We start from the raw sequence: 20,855 nt of genomic DNA, 5'->3' as shown, positions 1-20,855 counted from the left end.
GACAGACAGAGAAGTGAACTGAAGACAGAGATACAGACAGAGAAGTGAACTGTAGACAGAGATACAGACAGAGAAGTGAACTGTAGACAGACAGAGAAGTGAACTGTAGACAGAGAGACAGACAGAAGTGAACTGTAGACAGAGATACAGACAGAGAAGTGAACTGTAGACAGAGAGACAGACAGAGAAGTGAACTGTAGTCAGAGAGACAGACAGAGAAGTGAACTGTAGTCAGAGAGACAGACAGAGAAGTGAACTGTAGACAGAGAGACAGACAGAGAAGTGAACTGTAGACAGAGAGACAGACAGAGAAGTGAACTGTAGACAGAGAGACAGACAGAGAAGTGAACTGTAGTCAGAGAGACAGACAGAGAAGTGAACTGTAGACAGAGAGACAGACAGAGAAGTGAACTGTAGACAGAGAGACAGACAGAGATGTGAACTGTAGACAGAGACAGACAGAGAAGTGAACTGTAGACAGAGAGACAGACAGAGAAGTGAACTGTAGACAGAGAGACAGACAGAGAAGTGAACTGTAGACAGACAGAGAGACAGACAGAGAAGTGAACTGTAGACAGACAGAGAGACAGACAGAGAAGTGAACTGTAGACAGAGAGACAGACAGAGAAGTGAACTGTAGACAGACAGAGATACAGACAGAGAAGTGAACTGTAGACAGAGAGACAGACAGAAGTGAACTGTAGACAGTCAGACAGACAGAGAAGTGAACTGTAGACAGAGAGACAGACAGAGAAGTGAACTGTAGACAGAGAGACAGACAGAAGTGAACTGTAGACAGAGAGACAGACAGAGAAGTGAACTGTAGACAGTCAGACAGACAGACAGAGAAGTGAACTGTAGACAGAGAGACAGACAGAGAAGTGAACTGTAGACAGACAGAGATACAGACAGAGAAGTGAACTGTAGACAGAGAGACAGACAGAGAAGTGAACTGTAGACAGAGAGACAGACAGAAGTGAACTGTAGACAGAGATACAGACAGAGAAGTGAACTGTAGACAGAGATACAGACAGAGAAGTGAACTGTAGACAGACAGAGAAGTGAACTGTAGACAGAGATACAGACAGAGAAGTGAACTGTAGACAGACAGAGAAGTGAACTGTAGACAGACAGAGAAGTGAACTGTAGACAGAGATACAGACAGAGAAGTGAACTGTAGACAGACATAGAAGTGAACTGTAGACAGAGATACAGACAGAGAAGTGAACTGTAGACAGAGATACAGACAGAGAAGTGAACTGTAGACAGACAGAGAAGTGAACTGTAGACAGAGATACAGACAGAGAAGTGAACTGTAGACAGAGATACAGACAGAGAAGTGAACTGTAGACAGACAGAGATACAGACAGAGAAGTGAACTGTAGACAGACAGAGAAGTGAACTGTAGACAGAGAGACAGACAGAAGTGAACTGTAGACAGAGATACAGACAGAGAAGTGAACTGTAGACAGAGAGAAGTGAACTGTAGACAGTCAGACAGACAGAGAAGTGAACTGTAGACAGAGAGACAGACAGAGAAGTGAACTGTAGACAGTCAGACAGACAGAGAAGTGAACTGTAGACAGAGAGACAGACAGAGAAGTGAACTGTAGACAGAGAGACAGACAGAGAAGTGAACTGTAGACAGAGAGACAGACAGAAGTGAACTGTAGACAGAGATACAGACAGAGAAGTGAACTGTAGACAGAGAGACAGACAGAGAAGTGAACTGTAGACAGAGATACAGACAGAGAAGTGAACTGTAGACAGACAGAGAAGTGAACTGTAGACAGAGATACAGACAGAGAAGTGAACTGTAGACAGACAGAGAAGTGAACTGTAGACAGACAGAGAAGTGAACTGTAGACAGAGATACAGACAGAGAAGTGAACTGTAGACAGAGAGACAGACAGAGAAGTGAACTGTAGACAGACAGAGAAGTGAACTGTAGACAGAGATACAGACAGAGAAGTGAACTGTAGACAGACAGAGAAGTGAACTGTAGACAGAGAGACAGACAGAAGTGAACTGTAGACAGAGATACAGACAGAGAAGTGAACTGTAGACAGAGAGAAGTGAACTGTAGACAGTCAGACAGACAGAGAAGTGAACTGTAGACAGAGAGACAGACAGAGAAGTGAACTGTAGACAGAGAGACAGACAGAAGTGAACTGTAGACAGTCAGACAGACAGAGAAGTGAACTGTAGACAGAGAGACAGACAGAGAAGTGAACTGTAGACAGAGAGACAGACAGAAGTGAACTGTAGAGAGTCAGACAGACGTGGGGTGAGATATGTGTTGTTCGTTCTGGAATTAAATATGTGCTATTCAGAATAAGCTTGTAAGCTCGATAATGTAAGGGCCAGGAAATAAAATAGTTTCCATCTTCTCCTAGTCGCTGGTAGTAATAGGAGCTATTAGACCAGCTCACAACCTGCCTGCTGATTAATCACACTGTGTAGTGTTATTCCTGAGACAGTGCCATCTCTCTCTCTCCCTCACTTTCTTCAGCTCTCTCTCTTTCTCTCCCTCTGTCTCTCTCTCTCTCTTCAGGTCTCTTTCTCTCTTCAGCTCTCTCTCTGTCTCTCTCTCTTCAGGACTCTTTCTCTCTCCAGCTCTCTCTCTCTCTCTTCAGCTCTCTCTCTCTCTTCAGGTCTCTTTCTTTCTTCAGCTCTCTCTCTCTCTTCAGGTCTCTTTCTCTCTTCAGCTCTCTCTCTCTCTTCAGGTCTCTTTCTTTCTTCAGCTCTCTCTCTCTCTCTTCAGCTCTCTCTCTCTCTTCAGCTCTCTCTCTCTCTCTTCAGGTCTCTCTCTTCAACTCTCTGTCTCTCTCTTCAGCTTTCTCTCTTCAGCTCTCTCTCTCTCTTCAGGTCTCTCTCTCTCTCTTCAGGTCTCTCTCTTCAGCTCTCTCTCTCTCTCTTCAGGTCTCTCTCTTCAACTCTCTGTCTCTCTCTTCAGCTTTCTCTCTTCAGCTCTCTCTCGCTCTTCAGCTCTCTCTCTCTCCAGCTCTCTCTCTCTCTCTTCAGGTCTCTCTCTTCAACTCTCTTTCTCTCTTCAGCTCTCTTTCACTCTTCAGCTCTCTCTTTTCAGGTTTTTTTCTCTCTTCAGCTCTGTCTCTCTAGGTCTCTTTCTCTCTTCAGCTCTCTCTCTCTCTTCAGCTCTCTCTCTCTCTTCAGGTCTCTCTCTCTCTCTTCAGGTCTCTCTCTTCAACTCTCTTTCTCTCTTCAGCTCTTTTTCTCTCTTCAGCTCTCTCTTTTCAGGTTTTTTTTCTCTTCAGCTCTGTCTCTCTCTCTCTCTCTAGGTCTCTTTCTCTCTTCAGCTCTCTCTCTCTCGCTCTCTTCAGGTCTCTTCCTCTCTTCAGCTCTCTCTCTCTCGCTCTCTTCAGGTCTCTTCCTCTCTTCAGCTCTCTTTCTCTCTTCAGCTCTCTCTTTTCAGGTTTTTTTTTCTCTTCAGCTCTGTCTCTCTCTCTCTCTCTAGGTCTCTTTCTCTCTTCAGCTCTCTCTCTCTCGCTCTCTTCAGGTCTCTTCCTCTCTTCAGCTCTCTCTCTCTCGCTCTCTTCAGGTCTCTTCCACTCTCTCTCGCTCTTCTTTCTCTTTCTCTCTTTCCTTAGCTCTTCCTCTCTGGTGCTTTGTTCTGCAAGCTGCAGGCACGATCAACAATAAACCACCCCACTCAGAGCGGGGGAAGGAGGAATGGAGCGTGCACTTTTTGGGGGAGGAGGGTGGGCATTGGAGAAAGAGGGTGGATTTATTAAGTTTAGACTACAATTCAAAGTATGCCAGAAACAAGTAATGAATCTCCAACAAGAAATAAATAACTTGTGTATTTGAGGGCGAAGGACGAGATAAGATGGGTGGGAAGGGAAAGAGCAGGGTGGGGTGAAAGCAAGCTTTTTACCCAACGTTGTAATAATTCTTCAGAGTGTTTGTTTATTTTGAAGGATATACATCTCTATTGTGATGTAAATTCACACACGACGGCCCCTGCCGGGGCCTTACAGGGCCAAGGCGAGTTATAGAAATGTATAGGTGTGTGTGCGTGTGTCATTGGGCTTTTACAACAGAATACAGCAGCCATATTATGTGAAAGCTAAAAGGCTACAGTCGGGCAGTGAGGCAGTAAAGGAGAAGGAAGATAGTCAAATGAAGCTGGGCTTAATTGGATAGTCATTGATTGTTTCAAGAGCCGCTGTCCGGTTGCTGATGCATGATGGGTAAGGACGCTGACCCCCCAGACACAGGCCATCCGTCAGAGGTAATGAACGCAGGTTGCTGGGGCCACATCACAGAATCCCCGTCTGTGTGAAAGCAGCTCTATTGAGTGACCAGACCAGACCAGACCATGCACATGGCACCATTGTGCTTTTTTTGACAGCCATTATCGCCTCTGTTAGGCAGTCCAAGTACATGCACGCAGGCAGCAGATTGTTCATGCCTTAAGGTGCTAGCTATGTATGCTGCCCTTTTTTTTTTTTTTTTTTGACTTCTCAAAGAGATTCTAGAAGAAAAAGAATTGGAAGAAAACCAGTGGCAATTCTTTCCCCCCCGCAAGTTTAAAACAGCATCAGAGCAGACCTAGTGTTCATGCCTTGGCTCGTGTGGTGGAAACAGTTGGAGACATCCGGGGGAGTCTTGTGTATTCTAATGAATAGGAAACAGAACGGGCTGTATTTATTCATCTCTCACTATCCCTTCACTGGATTCCAATGCCTTGCACATCTCTCTGTGTGTGCATCTATGCAGCAGACCCCTGCAGCAAACTGCTGAGATGAATAAATAGCCTTCCAAATGGTGCTGTCTAGAAAGACAAACAGAACAATTGTAGACAGACAGAGATATAGACAGGGGGACTAAGGGCTTCCCTAAACCCAATCCTAGTGTATGGTACCTGGGAAAAACTTTCTAGGAGAAGGGGATGGTCCCCTGGGAGTCAGTCGGTAGGGTTGGCTGGAGGCTGTTGATTTATGAACGCAGATCTCTGCCCCCAGGGCAGCTGAGTTGGTGTGGGCAGAGTTGGGCACTCAGTGCAGAGCATCATGCATGGCACAGAGCCAGAGAAGCAGAGAACTAGGGGGCATTAGACAAGTGAGCCAGCAAGGGGTGGAGGGAAAAAGAAGATAAAGGTAGAAATGAGATCGACAAACAGAGAGAGAGAGAGGGGAAGGGAGAGAGAGAGATGAATGCTAAGATCGTCAATGTCTGGATGTGAAAGCAATTAGACAGCAGGCCTTTGTCCATTTAGAGGAGAGAGAATTGATCTGATCCTGAATCAAAAACCACAAGAACTTACAACATGCCACAGCACACACAAATGATTAACTGTAAGGCAATACTGCTTGAATCACTTGTGTTGATTTGTGTTTGAAATGTGCCATACAAATAAAATGCCTTATTATACTATTAATGCTTCTGTTATATACCCGTATATGACCCAATTGAGTTGTGGTCTGCCACATGTCAAATCAAATCAAAGTGTATTTGTCACGTGCGTCGAATACAACAGGTGTAGTAGACCTTACAGTGAAGTGCTTACTTACAGGCTCTAACAATTTTTTAAGTTAAAACAAAAGGTATTTGGTGAACAATAGATGAGTAGAGAAATAAAAACAACAGTAAAAAGACTGAAAAATAACAGTAGCGAGGCTATAAAAGTAGCAAGGCTACATACAGACACTGGTTAGTCAGGCTGATTGAGGTAGTATGTACATGTAGATATGGTTAAAGTGACTATGCATATATGATAAACAGAGAGTAGCAGTAGCGTAAAAGAGGGGTTGGCGGGTGGTGGGACACAATGCAGATAGTCTGGGTAGCCAATGTGTGGGAGCACTGGTTGGTCTGGCTAATTGAGGTAGTATGTACATGAATGTATAGTTAAAGTGACTATACATATACGACAAACAGAGAGTAGCAGCAGTGTAAAGAGGGGTTGGGGGGGAATGCAAATAGTCCGGGTAGCCATTTGATTATCTGTTCAGGAGTCTTATGGCTTGGGGGTAAAAGCAGTTGAGAAGCCTTTTTGTCCTGGACTTGGCCCTCCGGTACCGCTTGCCATGCGGTAGTAGAGAGAACAGTCTATGGTGTTTTTGACCATTTTTAGGGCCTTCCTCCGACACCACCTGGTGTAGAGGTCCTGGATGGCAGGAAGCTTGGCCCCAGTGATGTACCCTCTGTAGTGCCTTGCAGTCGGAGGCCGAGCAGTTGCCATACCAGGCAGTGATGCAACCAGTCAGGATGCTCTCGATGGTGCAGCTGTATAACCTTTTTAGTTTCCTGAGGGGGAATAGGCTTTGTCGTGCCCTCTTCACAACTGTCTTCGTGTGTTTGGACCATGTCAGTTCATTGGTGATGTGGACGCCAAGGAACTTGAAGCTCTCAACCTGCTCCACTACAGCCCCGTTGATGAGAATGGGGGCGTGCTCGGTCCTCCTTTTCCTGTAGTCCACAATCATCTCCTTGGTTACGTTGAGGGAGAGGTTGTTATTCTGGCACCACCCGGCCAGGTCTCTGACCTCCTCCCTATAGGCTGTCTCGTCGCTGATCAGGCCTACCACTGTTGTATCGTCTGCAAATGTAATGGTGTTGGAGCCGTGCCTGGCCACGCAGTTGTGGGTGAACAGGGTCAAAAGCACAAGAACTCACAACATGCCACAGCACACACAAATGATTAACTGTAAGGCAATACTGCTTGAATCACTTGTGTTGATTTGTGTTTGAAATGTGCCATACAAATAAAATGCCTTATTATACTATTAATGCTTCTGTTATATACCCGTATATGACCCAATTGAGTTGTGGTCTGCCACAGGTGCTCAATTAATAAAGTGTATTACTGTATTATATTCTTAGAAATAAAGAAACCATGTTCACATTTCACAAAATAGCCCTGTTTCCATTATGTATGATATTTGAAGAGCATAAACTGTAATGACAGACAGCCAACTAATACTACGAAAGTATTGAGTCTCACAGCAAGCACTTTGCGTTGATGCTGAAATAGAATGCACTGGTGGCTCTGCCTCTTTCTCTCGCTCGCTCGCACACACACACACGCACACGCATACACACAAACACGTGTGCAGGCGCATGCACACACACCCCTACTCACTTGTGTTATTTAAAGAAATCCAATTAAGTTTAATTCTGAACATAATCAGTCTTTCATTAACTTGCATTTCTATCTAAAATAAGTGTAGATCAGTTATGATGAGGCCCTCACACGTGTTGCACCAACCGTGTAGAAAGGGCTCTTCTATTCTTCTCTCACAGTGCAACACCACCCTCTGCTGTACTCACACGTCATCATGTAACACAGGCGCCTCTGATAGGGGCTCTCAAAGCCATATTGAAGATTATCATATAGGTGTAATATACTGGTATGTCATTATGTGTCCAGAAAGCCATTCCATTGCTATGATAAACATAAATATTGTAGTGAGCATAGTCTACAGCTTTCTGCATTCTTTAACATGCTGGTGCACGGTGAAAATGAGGTGTGTCAATTCCATGAACTTCTCTGCTGTTTTATTTCAACTGTTCTTTCATGTGAATATCAAAGAAATTCATCAAAAATGAAATACAGAAAAAACTTGTTGATGGCTTCATTCAAATGAGGATTGCATATTTATAGATGGGCAACAATAGGAGTGAAGCGGCCGCCTGGCAGAGCTCAGAAGAACAGAAACATCAGAGGATTCTCTCGGAGCTTCCTGTTGACCTCGGAAGTGTCCCAAATGGCTCCATATTCCCTGTATAGTGCACTGCGTTTGACCAGAGCCGTTAAACGTAGTGCACTATAAAAGGGAATAGGGTTCCATTTGGGATGTAACCCTCGTGTCCACTAACTTTGGACTGACCTTGGACACGTTTTAAAATGCTGGTCAGAGTCTGAAGCATTCTGAAGCATCACTCACATCACAAAGACATCAATAAATCAGTCACGAATAGGAAGTCATGCTGTTTTAAAATTCCATTTGACTCTTATACTACTAGCTATGCTCCATTCAACTTAATGCGTTTGAGCTTTCGGACAAAGTGGTCAGATCTCATTGACCCAACCTCCGAATACAAAAATTAACTCCATCATGTATACCGTAATTTACATAGACTATCATATTGGTCGCCCCTATTCCGATTGGCTTCAATCTGGCTACATGGTTTCTCCTTAATGACCAACACATTCCCAACATCAGAGTGTCTTAGCGAAAGCTTTCAGGCCCACCCTGTGTTAATTGCGATGCCATGCTTATTTGTCACGTAGAAAGCAGCTAGTGTAGTGTAATTACGGGAGGCCTGTGTACCTCTGATACATTATTCCTGAGTGCGTGTCACAGCATGCTAATGAGCTAATGTATTCTTGCTGTTATTGCAATTAGGAGCCCATGCTCAGTAATGGAGGACGGAGGGCTAGTATCAGGGCTAGGGCTGCATCCCAAATGGCACCCCATTCTTTATATTGTGCACTACTTTTGACTAGAGCCCTCTGGTTAGAAGTAGTGCACTATAAAAGGGAATAGAGTGCCACGTGGGACGCAGCGAAGACAAGCAGGTGCCTCTGAATCTGTGGGTCACAGTAAAGAGAGGCTCGTTATAGACATAAAGGGATGATGAGATCTGCAGGGTTAAGTGTTACATTTTCTAAGGGAAGACTGTAGTGACTTCATCTTGTAAATCAAACAATCATTTAAACACTACGGCCTTTACAACTTAACGCCTAACAATACGGCGTACAATAATATTAATATGACCAAATATTAAAATTTTGCTCAGAAATGAAAAATAATAATACAATATCCAGATTTTCAGAGCTTTGTGCTCTACATTCAGTGGTATTGGATGAGGTCTATCATAGTAATGCCCTGTTTTTATTCCAATTCCCCCCAAATGACATTTTAATGAATTCTACAATGAATAACCAACCAAGAAATTATTTTTCAATATCCTCTAATCATATTCCGCCATCCCACTATATTAGAAGATTTAATAGGAGAACGTGCAGAAACCGCAGCATAAAGTGATGCTGGATTTCATTAAGAGTTAATATTTTCAACAAAAAGGTGTGGAATGCGTGTTTTTCAATCTAGAATAGTCCCTCAAGCATCCATCTCATTTATTAACAAATTCTGCCCAAAAAATGTTACATTTTCCTCACCTATAAAAACAATTAGAAGGCCACATATCTTGTCTTTCTGATTCTGATTCTTATTTTTAATGTATAACAGATCAACTGTTTCTGTTCTGAAATGGCTCTAAAGGGGCATTACACCTACGCAGTTAGAGGAACGGACCAAATGTAATGTCATCCCTGATGACAACAACGATGTTCACTCACTTCTATAGCTGGGGCACCTACTAACCATGGGTTATGTCCCAAATAGCACCCTCTTCCCTAGATAGTCCACTACTTTTGACCAGAGCCCTATGGGTCCAGGTCAAAAGTAGTGCACTAAATAGGGAATAGGGTGACATTTTGGGATGCAACCATGATGTCCTTTACATCACCCATACAGGTCAAGCCCCCAGCCATGCAGGCTCCGAGTCTGGCTGATTGGCTGATCTGATGACTTCAGCCTTTCTGTTCTCTTTATGTCCATATTCATACGTAATGATGCTCCTGTAATACTATAATCAATCCCTAAGTCATAGACCCACGTTTCATAAGGGACGATGTTCAAGAAGATGGTCTCGTTGGACCATTTTTTATGCAACGGAAAAGGAATTAGTGGCAGTGTTTAGATTTGATATCTACATGTGCCACGGCATAGTTTACACCCTACTGTTACACAGAATCTCCCCGTGTTGCCATTCTGCAGGGTGTCCATTTATCTACCTCATAATTGCCATAATTTAAACCACACACACACACAAAACCTGTGAGAATCATGCAGAGAGCTGGTTATGTGCTGGTTATGTGCTTTGATCCGACTTTACCGACTTTCTCACAGCAGGGGCCACAGTGAGAGAAAAGCAACACAGAGAGACAGAAAGAGACACAGCGAGAGACAAGGAGGCACAAATGCAGATCAGATATAAAGAACCGTAAATAGAAGAGCACTACCTAGAAGTGAGTGAAATCTTCGTTATGGTCTTTCCAGACGGATATGGGTTTTGTACAAAGACAAGAGACCGACAGATAGAGTGCCAGAGACACAGAAAAACAGACAACCAGTAGTGAGTGTCCTTACATCCTCCAGAGACAGTCAGTCCATTGCTCTCCCTTTATCCCTCTCTTCCCTGAGGGTGATATATTCAAAAGAGATTCAGGTCAGATTAAGTATAGATTTTGTAAGTCGTAAGGGGATGGACTGTGCCATTGATCCAATTTAGGGGCAGAGAAATGGGGTGATCATTGTACGAGTAATTATATGCACAAACTTCTATCCCCCCTTTGCCCATCTGGTCTCCTGTTTCCATCAGATCTCATTAAAAAACTATGGTTGAGACCAGCCCATCTCTGTGTTTGCCAGTTGACTACACCATAAAAGTCAGTCTCATTGTTCCCTGTTGTGCGATAAGCTGAGTGCACAAATTGGAAAGCGGACTGATTACGTCTCAATAGAGGCATGAAACCCTGACACTCATTTCACATTCACTCTCCCAATCTCCCTCTCAACCTAAAAACTATTTGTCTCTCTTCACACACAAAATGTCTGTCTTCAATGTCTCCTTCCCTCCATCTCAGTTGTATTCCCGGTCTTTATGTCCCTCATGTGAAGTGAAGTAAAAAACATGACAGAATGAGAGCCGAGAGAGAGAAAGAAAAAGGTGTGTGAAAGAGATGGACAGAGACAAAGCAAGAAAGAGTGAGTGTCACAATAAGGACTAATTGTACTGGACAATATCAGAGTATTAGGTTCAAGCAAAAATGCTTAAGTATTTAAATGCCTTCAGGGCGTTTTAGAGAGCGCATAAATTAAACAAGGTAGGGGATTCAGGGCCTTTGTAGCTGGGTGTTAACATAGTGCAGATCACCTTCATGAAAAACTAGAGAATCGACTACCAATGTTGAAACTGGCACGGACATTAGTGAACATGTTACTGACCCCGTCTACATCACAGAACATCAGGCCTCCTACAGAGTGGACAACAGAGGCAGTTACCCAAACAGCACCCTATTACCTGTGTAGTGCACTGCCTTTGACAAGGGCCCATTTCACAGGACCTTCACTCTAAATCTGTGAAGAGTAAAGGTCCTGTGAAGCAGCATAGTAGTGGTGATCCCGCTTCGTCCCAAATGGCACCCTATTCCTTATCTATTCCCCATGGGCCCTTGTCAAAGGCAGTGCACTACACAGGTAATAGGGTGCTGTTTGGGTAACTGCCTCTGTTGTCCACTCTGTAGGAGGCCTGATGTTCTGTGATGTAGACGGGGTCAGTAACATGTTCACTAATGTCCGTGACAGTTTCAACATTGGTAGTCGATTCTCTAGTTCTGAACTGCCTGACAGCTATATGTTAACATTCTTAACATGTAAGTATACATAAACAATTCTAGCCTGGAAAGAGTATTCTGTTTTGCTCTCTCAGTAAAGGCATGAATTCTAGCCTGGAAAGAGTATTGCGTTTTGCTCTCTCAGTAAAGGCATGAATTCTAGCCAACAACACAGCAACTCTTTTTCACAGGCAAAACCAAACCAAAGTTATTTCCTTTTGTTAGCTAACAGGAGGGGAATTAGCTGACCACATTTCACTGTAATTTGCAGTGAGTTCCATGTAGAGAATTCCTTGGAGATTAGGCCTCCCACTTTGCATGGCTTTATCCTCATAAGTGCTTTGTTGAAGCCAATGTACGCAGTGTGCTACGATTATCAGCCAACATCATGTTCCTCATTTAGTATTTATTGTGCTTTTGGACAAGGTATGACAGTAATCCATTCTTTGGTTTTATTTCCCTGGTACCGTTTCCAAATGCTAACATTTTAGCATTTGTGGCACAAATCCCATTCAAGTTATGGTACGGATATCATTTTTCACGCATCATGTCCAAATCACCCGAAAGTATCTACAATTGATTGTGAAGCTCAACAAAGTCACTTATAACTGCTTTGAACATGAGGCGTGAAAAAAATGCTAATATCTGTACCATGACATTAATGGGATTTGTGCCACAACTGCAAAAATGCATTGCTGTCACACATTGTCCATAGACTGCTTACAGAGTAAGGAAACCAATGTCACTTTGTCATTTGGGTGAACTAGTTATGAAACAGTGTATACATTTCCATCAATGTTACAGGATGGGATCAATACTGCTGTAAGACATTAGTAAGCAGATCAAAACCGTTAACACGGACCCCTTTGTCTCCTCTATCCACGGCCCACGCTCTCATGCACATACACAGACCCACACCAGAACACGATCAACAGACACAAATAACGATACAGTGGCGACATGTGGACATTATAATGTAGTGCACGCACAAACACACCAGAACAAGCATTCTTTGCAATGTAAATACAGACTGGAGGGACCAGATAGGATGAAAAAAATCCTCCATTTACTAAAATGCCACGGGCTGTTTGTACGTCTGTCTGCTACGTACAGCAGGAATTATATGGCACCCTGCCAAGCAGCAGCCCCGGTGGAAATGTTAGAAAATGATGCACATTCCATTTTGCAGACGTGTTCGTGGTGGAGCGTTTCGGGTTCACATGCTGTGGTGGGTTTCTGTGTGTGTGATGGGGGGAGGGCAGGTCATTCCAGAATATTGGGATTCAAGCAGTAGAACATCCCTGACAATTGTTAAGGCCAGGTCCCAGCAGGTAACAGACAGTGTTACCAGTTCTCTTTGGCTGACCCGTGAAACACAGCAAACAGACAATTGATAACCCCCCCCATCTTTATCGGGTAGAGTAGTTGAAAACAAAGCAGGAAGCTCAGGAGTATAGAACTAACCACGGTGTGATCTTAGTTCCCTTTCCCACACCCACTCAGCACCAGCAGGAGCACTGTACCTCCTCCTTTTTATCCATTTGTCGAACTCGCCTTCTCTTCATCTGTCCATCTCTATTCCCTCCTCTTCAAAAGGCAATGGAAAATTCCCCAGCTGAACAGACAACACTGTATCAGGATATGACTCTATCTTCAGACTGTGGAGTGGTTGGTTCTCTGTACAGATTCTCATTTACTCTTCTTTCCATAAAGTTTAGGCCACTAGGCAGGTAGCCGAAAGGTTGCTGGATCGAATCCCTGAGCTGACAAGGTAAAAATCTGTGGTTCTGCCCCTGAACAAGGCAGTTAATCCACTGTTCTCCGGTAGGTTGTCATTGTAAATAAGAGTTTGTGCTTAACTGACTTACCTAGTTAAAAAAAATAAAAAATAATTTTGAATGTAAAAAAAGGTTTCAGGTGAGATTATTGAATTAGTAGATCTTTTAAAAACCATGCGTCTTTCTTTCACATTCGTCACACTGTGACCCCACACTTAAATTCACCGACCTTTGGGCTGGCTCGTAATGAGCCCTGGCATGCAAAGCGGGTCCTTGAGAAATGACTGATATGGAAGGGGATATATCCTGGAGATATGGCGCCATCAGCAGTTCATATAGCCCAGCTACAGTTTTATCACTAAACCAGAAGATGGTGCTGAAAATACAAATGCATCTGACAAGATAAAGGGACCAAATGGTTTCAGAGCCAATAGTACCAAGTTTAATGGTAGTTTGGATAATAAGGAATAAAATCGTTTTAGAAAACAAGCAGCTGTACACACAGAAATTAACCTCACAGACAATAAATACAATCAATCAGCATAGCTTCCCACAGTAGCCGACAGGGAAATTCAACATGGCTATACAACTAGACAGAACAGAGAGAAAGAAAACTAGCTACAATTCTGAATAGGCCTACGTGTACCTGATCACTACAAAACCAGGAAGGGTATCTTAAGACAAAAGCAAAATGGAGTACACTCAAAGGTTTGACAACAGAATAGAGTCTAAAAGCATCTATTTAAAAAGACTTAGCTGACTACGGTTTTACTTTCACTTTAATACAGTGAGTGACAAACGCAACTGAATAGTATGAGTTTTGAAAGCATGATCCAAATAAAAACAGCCCACTATGTTGCAAAGCTCTACAGTATACTAAGTCCAGACAGATGCACTGATAGTGGTTTTGTCATCTTATTTTGTTTTCTAGATACTCAACGGAAGTGTTCATTTTTCACCACCAAAACAAACAGGGAATGTTATCTAAACTAAAAAGGCTGGAAATAGAAGGGGGGGGGATCCTACAGTTGGCCTGGTTTAAAGGTCAACATCCCTGCTGGGTTGCTGATCCATCTCAATCGCATTTAGCTATAGCAAATCATTCTCTGTGCAATTATACCTATATTAGAAAGAAAGGCTGAGAGTATAGAACCAAAGCACCATTCCTCCAGCGAACCCTTAAAGCAAGCCACTCGCCCTCGCTGGATAATGTGGGCACCAAGGCGCTTATACTGCACTAGAAGAATCTAGAACCGAAGCACCTCAAAACACATCAAACAGTGAAATCAAATGTGAAATCAATATGATTGATGGAGAATCTGGTATATTACAGTCATGTGATGAAGCATTTACTTCAGTTTTGAATGGGTCTTCTTGGTTGTTGTTTTTATAACATCTCAGTATCATAATGAAGAATGTAAAACCTTGTTTTACAGTGTTTTGCTTGCTTGCTGCTTACGAGGTCCAGCGCCACCAAGCCACCTTCATCCTGTCCCAGACTGCATCTATAGAGTCAAAAGCTGGGCGGACATCCAGGATGGAGAACTCATAGGTGTCCTTGTTGATCTCTCCGTCGTAGTAGTCGATCACGTAGCGGACTTCCTTCCCACAGCGGTCCACAATCCAGTCATGACGGTCAAACGGCAATTCATATCTGTAGAAACAAATTTACGTAAATACATTATACTGTGAAATGAACTGTGTAAGCATATCAAGGCACTTCCACTTTCAAATTAGCATATTATGTTGACGCTTCAATTCAGAATGTACTCTCTGCACAAATAACTTCTTACAGAAACATTTGAAAGTTAAACTCACCCCATCCAGTGGCGTATTCGAGCCCTTGGGGAGAACTCCTTAGCTTTGCCACCAAACCGTTTCAGGGATGGACCGCATGGACATTCCCTAACAAGTAACATGTCAGTGGGGAACAGGTCAATTCTTTACATTTATTTCCCCATTAAAAAAACAAACATTTTGTAACAAAGTAAAAGAGGTGCTGGATCTGGGGGCCAGACGGGTTATTGATGTGTCAGCCTGGAAGGCCTCTAAAAGGATGTAATCCATGATTAGCTTAAGTATTAACTATGACCAACTATGAATAAATAAATCCATGATTAACTAAGTACTTGATATACTGGCTCTGAAACGGTTCCGTATTTTTTCTACTCACCCGGCATGGAGGGCCTCCCACTTAAGAATCTCCTGCCATGCTTGCTCGTTGTTGGTGTTGTGGATCTTGATGATGTTGGACATGTCCTGCTGACCCAGTTCATCTTCCTTCCAGCGCCACCTGGTGATGAAGAGGTTAACATGGCTGGTGAGAAATTGAACCTTTCTGCTGTTTTAATGCTGCAATATGTAACTTTTTGGGTGACCCAACTAAATTCACATAGAAATGTGAGTTTTAGATCTGTCATTCTCATTGAAAGCAAGTCTAAGAAGAAGTATATCTGTCCTATGTGCGCCATTTCTTTGTTTCCCCACGCTCAGGTTTAGTTTTTGCGTCTTATTCTTTCAGTTTTGTACACCAGCTTCAAAAAGCTGAAAATACAATAATTTAAGTTATGAAATTGATATTTCACAGCAGTTTAGATGGTACAATGATTCTCTACACTACAGAAACTGAAATTAGGCGAAATATTAGAATTTTTGCAACCAGGAAGTGAAATGGCGGAGCAATTTCTGCATAGTGCATCTTTAAAGGACAGAAGTGCTGAGTGATTAACTGAAATTGCAGTTATTTTTCCATTTTTAAACTCATACGTTTTTTTTTTCTGTGAGCTCAATGTGCACAAAGCAGTTTCTCTAGAGATAAATCAGACCAGTCTGAACTGTGCAATGTAGTAGGGAGTTGTAGTTTCCAACAGGCCAATATTAGACATAATTGTCACATTCTATGTATTAAACTAACTACAATGACCCTAATCCATTGCGCATCTACTTGTCTGGTCTGTATCTTTTACGCCTGCTATGGAAGAGAGAAGAATGCGCAATGGTGAGGTGATATAGAGAGCAGCTGTTGCTTCGCGAGGTATCTCTACCTGAAAATACAAAATCTAAGTGATTTATAGTTGGTATTCAGCAGTCATAAAAGTATTCCTTATTTACATTGAAATACAAAATAGTGATTTTGTCACATTTGACATTTTTACATTTTAGTCATTTAGCAGACGCTCTTATCCTGAGCAACTTACAGTAGTGAATACATACATTTCATTTTCATTTCATGCATTTTTTTTTGTCAGACAGCATAGGCAGCAGCTCTATAGAGATGAGATGATGACTTGGAATTGAATAACAGTCAAATGTATTATAAACAACAACAATATTTATTATTAAAGTAAAGTAATGTGAATAAATGGGACTTCTAAAAATGGTTTTATTCTGTGTTACAGTATTCAACCCACAATGCATTTAATGCTAAAAAACAATAATCGAAAACGAAATCTGTGATAATTTGTATATAGTCAAACCAAAACGACTACAAAAAGCACTAAATGCTCAGCACTAAAGGACAGTGCTGCACAGTGTCGTCTCCTGCTTCTAGAAAGCAGTGTTACGTATAACGAGTACTTGCATGTCTACTAAATAAAACTAAATAAAAAGGCAGACCAAAACACCTCCCAATTACAATGTGTTCGCAGATAGTCAAGACCCAGCACTTGAATAGCCCAGGCTATATTTTACAGCTTACTATTCCACCATTTTCAGGAAACAAGATCTGCTCAATTGTATCCTTTGTAAAACTACATTTTTGTATCAAAAGTTAGAGTATCCTTACCCCTTTCTGAGCATGGCGTTCCAGAACATCTGTTCCGAGGGGTAGACCCAGTTCTTGCCCGTTCCGGCCCGGGGTATCTTAGACTCCTCTCGGTTCACTGGTAGAGGGAAGGGCTGGTCTGGGGCAGGGACCTGGTTGGGTGGAGGCATCTGGACAGAACAGGATGATAATAACATTAGCCAACATGTTTAACCTTTGTCTCTTTATCAACATTTATAAAGTCACTTTTCCCTTCACTAGTCTAGTTGAGCACAATCAACCAACCAAATCAGCTGGAATCATGGTGAGAAAAAAACCCATAAACATGATCTAAATCAGCCATACTCAACAGCGATACTGCCCCAGAACGGGGTGACTGCAGGTCCCGACCAAAAAATGTAAATCGACTCAGTCCGGCTTTCAACTTACTACTGGTGAGAGTTGTAATAGTAGCATGCAGAATGTGCAATTTCCAAATTTGGTAGTAAATGGCAGTTTTCCTCTTAGAGAGCTACACTTCAAAAGTATGTGGGCACCCCTTCAAATTAGTGGATTAGGCTATTTCGGCCACACCCAGTGCTGACAGGTATATAAAATCCCTCACACAGTCATGCAATCTCTATAGACAAACATTGGCAGAGAATGGCCCGTACTGAAGAGCTCAGTGAGTTTCAACATGGCATGGATGCCATTTTTCCAACAAGTTAGTTCATCAAATTTCTGCCCTGGTCAACTGTAAGTGCTGTTATTGTGAAGTGGAAACGTCTAGGAGCAACAACGGCTCAGCCTCGAAATGGTAGGCCTCACAAGCTCACAAAACGGGACCGCCAAGTGCTGAAGTGCTGAAGTGCGTAGTGCATAAAAATGGTCTGTCCTCAGTGGCTACACTCACTACCGAGTTCCAAACTGCCTCTGGAAGCAACGTCAGCACAACAACTTTGTCGGGAGAGTCATGAAATGGGTTTCCATGGCCAAGCAGACACACACAAGCCTAAGATCACCACTCGCAATGCCAATTGTTGGCTGGAGTGGTGTAAAGCTTGCCGCCATTGGACTCTGGAGCAGTGGAAACGCATTCTCTGGAGTTATGAATCACACTTCACCATCTGGCAGTCCAAAAGACAAATCTGGGTTTAGTGAATGCCAGAAGGCCCCTTAGTTCCAGTGAAGGAAAATCTTAACGCTACAGCATATAATGACAATTCTGTGCTTCCAACTTTGTGGCAACAGTTAGGGGAAGACTCTTTCCTGTTTCAGCATGACAATTCCCCCGTGCACAGAGAGGTCCATACCGAAATGGTTTGTCGAGATCGGTCTGAAAGAACTTGACTCCCTGCACAGAGCCCTGACCTCAACCCATCAAACACCTTTGGGATGAATTGGAACCCCAACTGCGAGCCAGGTGTAATTGCCCAAATCAGTGCCCGACCTCATTAATGCACTTATGGCTGAATGGAAGCAAGTCCCGGCAGCAATGTTGCAACATCTAGTGGAAAGCCTTCCAAGAAGAGTGGAGGCTGTTATAGGAGCAAAGGGGGGGGGGGGACCAACTCCATATTAATGCACATGATTTTGGAATGAGATGTTCGACAAGCAGGTGTTCACATACACAAAAGTATCTATAACCTGTCCGAAATGTCCAGCTGATCAACAAGCCCATGTTAGGCTAACCAGCTGTCTAAATCTTGTAGTTATCATGGCCAGATTACATTCCCAGGGGCCTCGACCCCCATAGATTTTTTTGTTGAGTCACTCTGGGATCATATAAGACATGGCAAAATGTGTAGAATTGCAGGAAATAAGCTTTAAAACTGCAACATTTTCTCTCCGCGAACAAGAGGGGTGTATCATTTTGAACCATTTGGGGTTATGAGGTGGGGGTTTGTTACTACTCCGATATCCTCCTGACCTTTGCCACCAAGGACATTTGCCTGAGCGTACATTCTGAACTAGAAGTTGAGTACCCCTGCTCTACAGTTCCACTGGTAGCAGTGAACAGTTAACAGGGAACATGTATATGCATTATCATCATACTGACCATGTTAGTGGGGTCAATGTCAGTCTGGCTTTGTCCAGCTGCTGCTGCCTTCATAGGACACTCCACAAACTCATAGGCCCGGTTCTGGTGCACTGGCCCTGCTGCAGCAGCAAGCTTCTCTTCTGTAGGGGCAGCAGCAGTAGCCTGGTGCATGGGGCACTCTGATGGAGGGGCAACTGCTGAGGGCATTTATGGCGAAACAAAAGTTAGAACACAGATCCAGGGAATAGGAACAGGAGTTTTTCCTTGTCAAGTAGGTGACACAGTCAGGAATAACTCCTTCCCCAAAGAGAAAAGCTCCACGTGATACATCCTCAGAGGGAAATTGTTACCACAACCTGCCAGACACAACAAAGATCAACCAACACATCAATCACTACACAGATTACAAATTGTACACTATATACTTTGAGAACCTTTATCTCTTGAAGGTTTTGGCATTCGGGTCCAAATGGTCACCTCTGAGCACTTCTACAATGGGCTAATATTATATGGAAAGTTTCAATCAAATCAAAAGAGGTGCTATGAAAAAGTGTTTGAATTCAAATGAATTTACCCTACTAACAATAGTACATGGTAAGCAAAGCTCAGGAAAAACTCAAGAAAAAGCGATATAGACCGGCGAGCTATCGGTTCTGGTGATGAAGCAGAGATGGAGCCTACCTTTCACTGGTGCCTGGTGCATAGGACAGCCCTGTGGTGGGGCCACGCCGCCACCAAAAGCAGGAGGGGGAGAGGCCATCATAGATTCGGCCTTGACTGTGGGTGGAGCAGGACTGGACATAGTGGCACCCATCCTGACTGACCTGTCCTTGTCCAGAAAGATGGGCTAGAGGACGGAAGTGGTCAGACGTTAAGTTAGCTAGCTGAATCAGTCTCGTCAGCCAAAATACTACTTAGCTTCTTGATAGTACAGTAGTTTACTGGCGGGTATTTTTCTGTCTCAAAATTGATAGCTAGTCTGGAGAAAAGATCTAACTAGTTACGCCAGCAAATGCAGTTATGTTGCTAGCTAGAAAAAGCCGAACTTGTTACAAAATAAGTTGTATAATTCAGTTACATATTACCTATAAGCTAGCATTAGCTGCTAGCTAGCACTTTTTCAATGATATGTCTAGAAATTGATGTAACGTTACTGAAAACAAAGCGTATCACACCATCGGATATGTCCTCACTGTATAGTTTACTAATCTGATCAACATAAAGGATCATAAGCACAATTTCCAACATCAAATCCCCTACCTGGGTCCTTGAAATCACTGGCGCTTTATCACCAATGTCAACGTGCGGACACGTTTCCCACAATGCAATGTACTCGGCACATTGGTTGTTCGATAGGTCGCTGTGATGCTCAGCAGTTGTGAAACAGTTCGTCTTCTTCCTCGATGAGGTTTAACGGCGGTTGGCATCCAATAAATGTTGCATTACTGCCACCTACTAGACTGGAGTACAACTCCCTTATACGTTGCTTGAATTATTTTTTTTTTAAATACCCTACCATCTAACACTACATTCACAAAAAAATAAAAACAAATGAACAGCACCCTACTCCACTATATAAATATATTTAGTCCTACCTCAGGTCAACAACCTGAAAGGATGGGACACCACCACTTTACACACCCTGTAACTCTTCTGAAGTCAAGTCTTGAACACCCAAATACCTCTCTGCAGCTGCGACCACAAACTCAATTTTCCGCGACTTACGTTCCATCCTTGCAATAGAGTTGATAACCATTGCTAAAAATGTAAAAAATCCAATCTTCCTGAAACATATATCTGTTGTTGGCCTATCCCTCTGTACTGGTACAGATCTACTACTCACACCACTCCTCTCAGGATCCCTCC

The 20,855-nt window shown here is 43.0% G+C and overlaps 1 protein-coding gene across 2 annotated transcripts; it reads right to left on the bottom strand.

Moving 5' to 3' along the window:
- Positions 1–13,625: 13,625 nt before the first annotated feature.
- LOC115153158 (cytochrome c-type heme lyase) lies at positions 13,626–20,354 on the bottom strand. 2 transcript variants are annotated; one of them, XM_029698283.1, is made up of 7 exons: positions 20,250–20,354; positions 19,671–19,836; positions 19,008–19,186; positions 16,991–17,139; positions 15,380–15,499; positions 15,025–15,111; positions 13,626–14,860 (listed from the first exon to the last, which is right to left on the bottom strand). In XM_029698283.1, exons 2-7 carry the CDS (start codon positions 19,801–19,803, stop codon positions 14,662–14,664), a joined length of 867 nt encoding a protein of 288 aa, XP_029554143.1. In that variant the 5' UTR covers positions 19,804–19,836; positions 20,250–20,354; the 3' UTR covers positions 13,626–14,661. The 2 variants fall into 2 exon arrangements, with proteins under 2 accessions (XP_029554143.1, XP_029554150.1); XM_029698290.1 differs by having other exon boundaries at positions 19,008–19,183.
- Between the last annotated feature and the right edge of the window lie 501 nt (positions 20,355–20,855).

This window comes from Salmo trutta, chromosome 2, assembly GCF_901001165.1.
Source record: "Salmo trutta chromosome 2, fSalTru1.1, whole genome shotgun sequence".
Taxonomy (NCBI): Eukaryota; Metazoa; Chordata; class Actinopteri; order Salmoniformes; family Salmonidae; genus Salmo; species Salmo trutta.
This window is presented reverse-complemented; position numbering and strand designations above follow the sequence as displayed.

What these genes read in the sequence shown, in the direction of transcription:
- LOC115153158 (XM_029698283.1), bottom strand. Translation starts at nt 19,803, where the DNA reads ATGGGTGCCACTATGTCCAGTCCTGCTCCACCCACAGTCAAGGCCGAA. An exon ending in ACATTGACCCCACTAACATG is followed by an intron (nt 17,140 to 19,007) that starts GTCAGTATGATG and finishes TGTTCTGTCCAG; the next exon opens with ATGCCTCCACCCAACCAGGT. An exon ending in CGAATACGCCACTGGATGGG is followed by an intron (nt 14,861 to 15,024) that starts GTGAGTTTAACT and finishes TTGTTTCTACAG; the next exon opens with ATATGAATTGCCGTTTGACC.